Genomic DNA, 6,377 nt, shown 5'->3' with positions numbered 1-6,377 from the left:
GGGTCCTGGCGCTGCTTTGGAGGGCGGCCTCGTACACCCTGGGTGTTACACACACTTTCTCAACGGGTGTCAGCAGGTGGCCAGAGCAGGACAACATGGACAAAAATAAAGTCGGCTGAGAAAGCACAAAGGTTGTATTCCTCAAACCCATACACACACTGACAGGTGCCGCCACGTGTGGACACCAACCCACCAAAGAGCGTGCCCTGGCTCATGCCAAGAATACCCTCTGTACTTGTTTTAAAAACTTTTATTGCGCATAAAATGGCCCATTCCCCTTTGTAGATCAGTTGTTACCACCTTTAAACTTTTCTTTAAACTCTCTCCACTTTCTGCCCCACTGAAAAAATTCTGCTCTTTGAAAAGATAGCGGATAGTCTATCACTGCTGGTCAGAGCAGCTGGAGGACAGCTCCCGGGGCAAAGGCCACAAGACGCCATCTGAGCAGGACTGGACCCCCAGGTGGAGCCGCTGGTGGCCTCGGACTGAGGCGAGGTGCGCTGCCGCCCTGGCCCTGCTGGAGCTGAACCTGGCTCTCCCTGCAAAGGCCTCGGGCTTGGGCCTGCTCATGCCGTGGCATTTCACAGAGAGATTTCCTGCTGCCCTGCCTTCAAGGGACTTGACAGGAGCTGAGTGCATTTCCAGAGCTGGGGAACACTGCATGCAGCCCGTCAGCAGGGCACTACAACAACCTGCAAACTAGTGGTTATAAAACGGGAGCTTTCAGAAAAAGTGCTCTACTAGAACCTGAAGTCGCAGCCCTGCGGGAGGGAGTGGGGAGCATTTCCAAGCTTCTCTGCAGCCTCCAGGCCGTCCTCGTTCCTGCAGGCACGGTGTGCTTCCGCAGCGGCGGGTGTCATGTCCCTCCTGGCCACTCTGTAAACTTGTCCTCGTCCTGGGTGGGCAGAAGCTCGAGGGACGGGCCTGGCAGTTGCGGTGCACCGGGGCGGTGGGTAGGAAGGGTAGGCAAAGGCCACACAGGCGATGAATCCTGTCCCAAGCCCAATTTTATTGGAAGGCTGGGATTTGAGGATGGATCTAGAACACCCTCCGCTCCCCCTTCTAAGAAACGAGAATAGAAACGGAGGCTCTACCTCATCAAGCAAGAGGTGAAGGTCAGAGCCGCGAGGGCTGGAGCAGCGCGTGCCCTGGATTCCAGACGGCAGCTTTGGGACAGACTGAAGAAAAAGACAGTTCTTTGCTCCTTTGCAGTGAGAATGACTCTGTTCAAGTTGAGGCACGATGTGGTTCCCCAGGGACGTCCCAAGGTCGGTGTGGACGCCCCCTGTCCTGCCCTGAGGCCTCTCTTCCCTGCACGCAGTCCCGCTCCACCAGGAGTCGGCTGGAGGGCCTCGGGACTGGCCTGGCGCTGCCCTCGCTCCTCTGTGGACGAGCACTGCCCCTGCAGAGTCTAACAGTGGCTCTGCAGGCTGGACACTGCCGGCCTCTGGCTGAGCCACGGCACGAGCTGGCTCCACGGTGCTTCCTGTCCAGTGCCTCCCCACGAAGAGGTGCTGGGCTGGAGCTGGGCCGGAGCTCATGTGTGTGTGGGGGGGACCCCAACTGGAGTCCCCCAGTGTGCCGTCACTGCAGCTCCAGCTGGCTGGATCTGGGCCTCGCTGAGCAGGGTCCCACGCGCTGGTGCAGCCGGCCTAAAACTTTCTTCAATAAATGTGCTGTGGCAGGTGAGATCTCGGCACCAAAACGGAGGAAAAATGGGTTCTGCAGAGCCAGGATTCCAACAGGGAGGCCAAGAGGCATCTGTGCCTCATGGCGTGGCCTCCAGCAGCTCAAACGCGTACTTGACAAGCGAGCGGTGTAGACACGGACGCCCGGGGCCGGGCACAGGAGGACGGGCGCTGCACGCCGGGCCCACACGGGGGTCTTGCTGACCTGAGGGTTCAGGTCAGCCCCACGATGAAAGAGTAATGAATGGAGTGACAGCGCGGTCAGCTGGGACCCACCTCCACACCCCTACCCAGGTGCCAAGCAATCAGTGTCCTGGTAAAGATATAAAAGTGAAGTTGCTTCTTTTCAAGTATTAAAAAAATAAGTTAATTGACAAAGAGGCCACGCCTCCCAGGCTGTCAGCTTCGTTCGGGGCAAACCCAGGAACGAGGCGAGGCCTCCCGCCCGCCACGAGGAGCCCGTGACAAGGCCGCAGGCCTGTGGCGGGGCCAGAAGAGGGTCTCTGCCCGACCCTGAAGTCAGTATCTTCCAGTGTTGTGAATTAAAAGCAAATGCAGCAGCCTCAGGCCTCAGGCCACAGCCAGGAGAGGCCTGGAGTGTGGCACTGGGCCGCGGGGCGGGCCTCCTCAGCCCTGGATGAAGTCTGCGCTGGCCCCCTGGGCCTGGGGATTGGGGCGGAGCCGCGTCCCTCCGACCAGGCGTCCCCCCAGGATCCGCGTTCCCCGTCTCTGAAGCAGGAGGGCAGGGAGGCCTCTTCGAGGAGGCTGCGCTACTGGACCACCGTCTTCACTGGGGCTCCCACAGCTCGGCGCTTGACTGCTTCTCAGAGCCACGAGGAGGTCTGAGTGCAAACTCCCAGGAGGCAGCAGGCCCACTCCGACCTCGGATCTGGGTGGTCTGGGAGCAGCCAGCCCGGGTCGGACGGTGCACAGACCAGCCAGGGCCGGGCGGCGCTCAGGACCAGTTCAGGCTGAAGCCCTTGGACAGCATGGCGGCCTCCAGGTCCTTGTCCTCCTCCTTCTCCCGGAGCCGCTGCTCCTCCAGCAGGGCCACCAGGGCGTCTCTCTGCTCCACCACCTCCAGCATCTCGTTCAGGATCCTCTTCTCCTCCGACAGCTCCTCCTCTGTCTTCAGGTGATCTGGGCAGAACCAAACACGTGAGTCCCCAGCGCCAGAGGCAGCGGCCCGCACCTGCCTCCCCACCCCTCCTACCTTCCATGGCCATCCGCTCGCGGAGCTCCTGCTGCAGCCGGCTCTGCCGGTCCTCCAGCTCCAGCTCCCGGGCGCTGGGGTTTCCGGGGATTTGGGGGGAAAACGAGCCAGTGACTGGTGAGGGGTGGCACAGTTCCGCACCCCCTAAACTGGGAGGGGGCTGCGCTCCTGCTGCGACGGGCCCTGCGCCCACGTCCCACCTCGGCTCCCCCAGACCCGAGGCCACTCACAAGATCATGAGCTCCGACTCATAGCGCACCACGGCGTTCTTCTCCTGCACCAGCTTGAACCACTCCTGCATCAGCTTGGGGTCGTCCTTTTTGCCCATGCCTGCCGAGAGAGGGCGTGTCGGGCAGGCCGTGCCGCTGTCCCCAGCCCGGACGCGGCAACGGGGCAAGTGTGCAGAGAGCCCAGCAGGGTGCCGCCTGACGCTCCTGGGCCAGGCCCAGTCTGCCTTCGGGCACGAGGACGCCCACCCCCAAGGGTCCCCAGCCTGCACCTTCCTCTGTCCCTCCGGCCGGCCTCACGCCCCAGCCACTGGAGGCAGCCCGCCCGGGCCTCTCCTGCTCGGCCGCTGGCGTCCTCTTGGCGTGCTTGCGGCGCCCTGCCCTCCTTTTTCTCTTTTCATTCATCTAGCACGTATTCGGTACTTGCTAGGCACTAGGTCTGCTCTGAGGCCAGTCTAATGAAGAGGCAAATGGAGATTAAAAGGGTACTCAGCCCTCCTTTCCGGGGACACTCACTACGGCACCTCCACAGGGTCACTGCCCCGAGGCCTCCTCGTTTCCCATACCCTGACCAGGGAGGTGCCTCTCAACTTGCGGCTTCCTGACAGATGCTGTCGCGACCCCTGCATGGCAGACGCAGTACGTCCCTGGGAGGTGTGGGGACTCTCACCAGGGCAGGGAGACCGCAGGCTCCCCCCAACCCCCTGCTCTGATCCAAGCCCAGCAGCAGTTTCTGGGGCTGGTGCCACCCACACTCGGCTGCCTGCACCCTACTCAGCTGACACCCGTCTCCACCAGGAGCGGCCTCACCCCCTCGGGCTCAGCCGCAGCAGGAGGGAAGGAGACCTTTCCAAGGAGCCACACCCCCCGGAGGGGACACAAGGAAGCCCACGGCCGTAGTGGGTCCTGTCCAGACGCAGAAGCCAGACTGCGGTGGCTCTTCGCTGTTTGCAGATTACAAGCCACTCGACAGTCTCAGGAAACTTGGGGACTCTCTTCCTGGAAAACTGCACGTGAACACATCCAATATCTCTGCCAAGGACTCCAGGTGTTCATGGGCCCCACGAGTCCACCCACGGCTGGGCTAAGAGGCCGGGACGGGGAGGTCTCTCCAAGTGCCTCTGCTTTATGGGTCACTGGTCAGAAGTCCTCTCCCAGTAAAACCAAGCCCAGGAACACACGGGGTAGCTCTCAGGGACCCCGACCTCCCACCACACGCGAGGGCAGGGGCCGCGTCTGCACTGCGCTGTCCTGGGTCCTGGGTCCTGGCCCAGCACGCGGAGTGCGTGCTGGGCACCGGGGCCAGAGCACTCCCGACCGCCCGGTAGCCCCCATCCAGCTCCGCGCGTTCCTTCCTGAGCGGCTCTGCACAGGGCACCCGCGGGGCGTATGGCAAGCACGGGGCCCGGGGCAGGTAAGCTCTCTGGGCGCCAGGATGCCTCCTGAAGCGCTCGAGCCAGCTCCGGAGGGACGGCCGAGGTGGACGCAGCTGGTGGTGGTCAGCGGTGAGCGAGCGCCGGGGAGAGCAGAGGAAGGTTAGCGGGTTAGCCGTGGTCACACTCCCCGGCCCCACCCGCATGCCTTGTCAACGACAATCACCACCACAAGGGACTGCAAACCAGACAAACTTAAAACACACACACTCAGCAAGACACAGGGCAGAGAAATCTGCTTTTAGTGGTTTGGAAGGAACTGGGGCATCTGTGCAGAACAGTCTTTGTAAGGACAGTATTCCTCGACGTCACCAGCACAAATCACTGCCACACGGGGCAGGGCTCCTCACCCGCGTCCCGGTCCCTCTATCTGCGGGACTGGAGGCTGAAAGGCCCGACCACGAGTGGTGGCCTGGAACCGTGGATGCCTGCAGCCTGAGGCCCCCAGACCTGGACCTGCTCCCTGCCTGCACCCGCCCCCCAGCCCCCTGAGACAGTCGAAGGGATACTGTACCTTGTAAGGGACTGCCACATACTCAGGGGGTTTGTAACAGGGCTACCAGGTACCAGAAGAAGAAGGAGAAAGAGCTGGGTTTCGGGTCCCTGTTTGACTAGTGTTGCTACGGCCCCCCGAGAGGCGGTGGGGAGAAGGTTGGGGTTTACTTTACCTTCCTGGACACAGCAAGGGCAGAAGGAGAGAGGTCTACGTCGTGGAGTCCCGCCACTGGGCTCAACTTCAAAAAGGGCCAAACAAGGAGGACGAGGCGAGACGGACAGAGAGGAGGGGGAGGTGGAAGTGGAGGGGGAGGGAGAGGAGAAGTGAGAACAAGCAGAGGACAGAAAGCAAACGAAGTGAGAAAGGAACAACAGGAGGAAAAGAAAAAATACAAGAAATGGAAAAGCAGAAGCGAGGGAAACACGTCTACAAATGAATTCAGTCCTGTATCCAGCACAGAGACTGAGCGGGAACAGCCCCGGGCCTGGGGAGGGCGGGAGAGCTGGGGATGACAATCTGGGGGCCTTTTGGGTTTGGGGATCCCTCCGTGAAAACATCCAAAGTGCCAGCAGGCCTGCCCGCTGCCGTGGAACAGCCAGGCCTGAGTGAGAGTTCTCAGATGTTACCACGTGGGTGAATCTAAGGGCTGGAAGGCTCTCTGGGCACTGAACCCAGAGAGGAGCTCCCTGCCATGGAGGCAGCGCCCAGTCTTTGATGGGCCTCCAGGGCCGACACCTGTGATGCTCTGATTCTGAGCCAGGGCTCGTTGGTCCAGCGCGTCCTCACGGAGGCGGTCCCCACTGCCCAAATCTCTGTCCCCGCACAGCCAGGGAGAGCCGATCGCCCCTATTCCTCTGCCCCTTCCCTCTCCGCAGAGGGTCGACGCCACAGCTGGGGACGCTGTCACACTGCGGACTGCACGACAGGACACGCCAAAAACTCACAGAAACAAAGCTGGGAAGTCGTGCAGAGGACATCTCTAGACTCGGGGCCTGGGGCTCTCAGGAGCAGGGACCGTCAGCAAGGGACCATCACAGAACCACAGGGCACACGCAGGAGCCATGGCCCCACGTGGTAGGCAGGGCCTGGACCATTAGAAACAAGCCTGTTTAGGTGAACACAAGGGCCAAGCAGCCACGTGTTGGTTGAGAGGCCCTTTACTTTGCAACGGGGTGAGTGCAACTGCCATGTTTTCTCTTTCTTTTAAGCTCTTCTCTGTGTTCTCCACAGGGCTTTGTGCATGAATCTGATATTGGGTGAAAATTCACGACTAAGGCCAGAGGCTGTGTGTGTGGTGGGTGTGCAGAGGCTGTGTGTGTG

At 61.2% G+C, this 6,377-nt stretch overlaps 1 protein-coding gene across 8 annotated transcripts in view; it reads right to left on the bottom strand.

Moving 5' to 3' along the window:
- Positions 1-234: 234 nt before the first annotated feature.
- Positions 235-6,377, bottom strand: part of MICAL3 (microtubule associated monooxygenase, calponin and LIM domain containing 3) — a 175,622-nt gene continuing 169,479 nt past the window's right edge. For all 8 annotated transcript variants that reach the window (XM_027093055.1, XM_027093057.1, XM_027093058.1 and 5 more), the window contains 3 exons: positions 3,132-3,231; positions 2,902-2,975; positions 235-2,828 (listed from right to left, as the gene is read on the bottom strand). In XM_027093055.1, coding sequence (XP_026948856.1) covers positions 2,644-2,828; positions 2,902-2,975; positions 3,132-3,231 — 359 coding nt within the window. In that variant the 3' untranslated portion in view covers positions 235-2,643. The remainder of the gene's footprint in view (positions 2,829-2,901; positions 2,976-3,131; positions 3,232-6,377) is intronic.

This window comes from Aethalodelphis obliquidens, unplaced genomic scaffold, assembly GCF_003676395.1.
Source record: "Aethalodelphis obliquidens isolate GAN/ISIS:26980383/991018 unplaced genomic scaffold, ASM367639v1 scaffold83, whole genome shotgun sequence".
In the NCBI taxonomy this organism is placed as follows: domain Eukaryota; kingdom Metazoa; phylum Chordata; class Mammalia; order Artiodactyla; family Delphinidae; genus Aethalodelphis; species Aethalodelphis obliquidens.
This window is presented reverse-complemented; position numbering and strand designations above follow the sequence as displayed.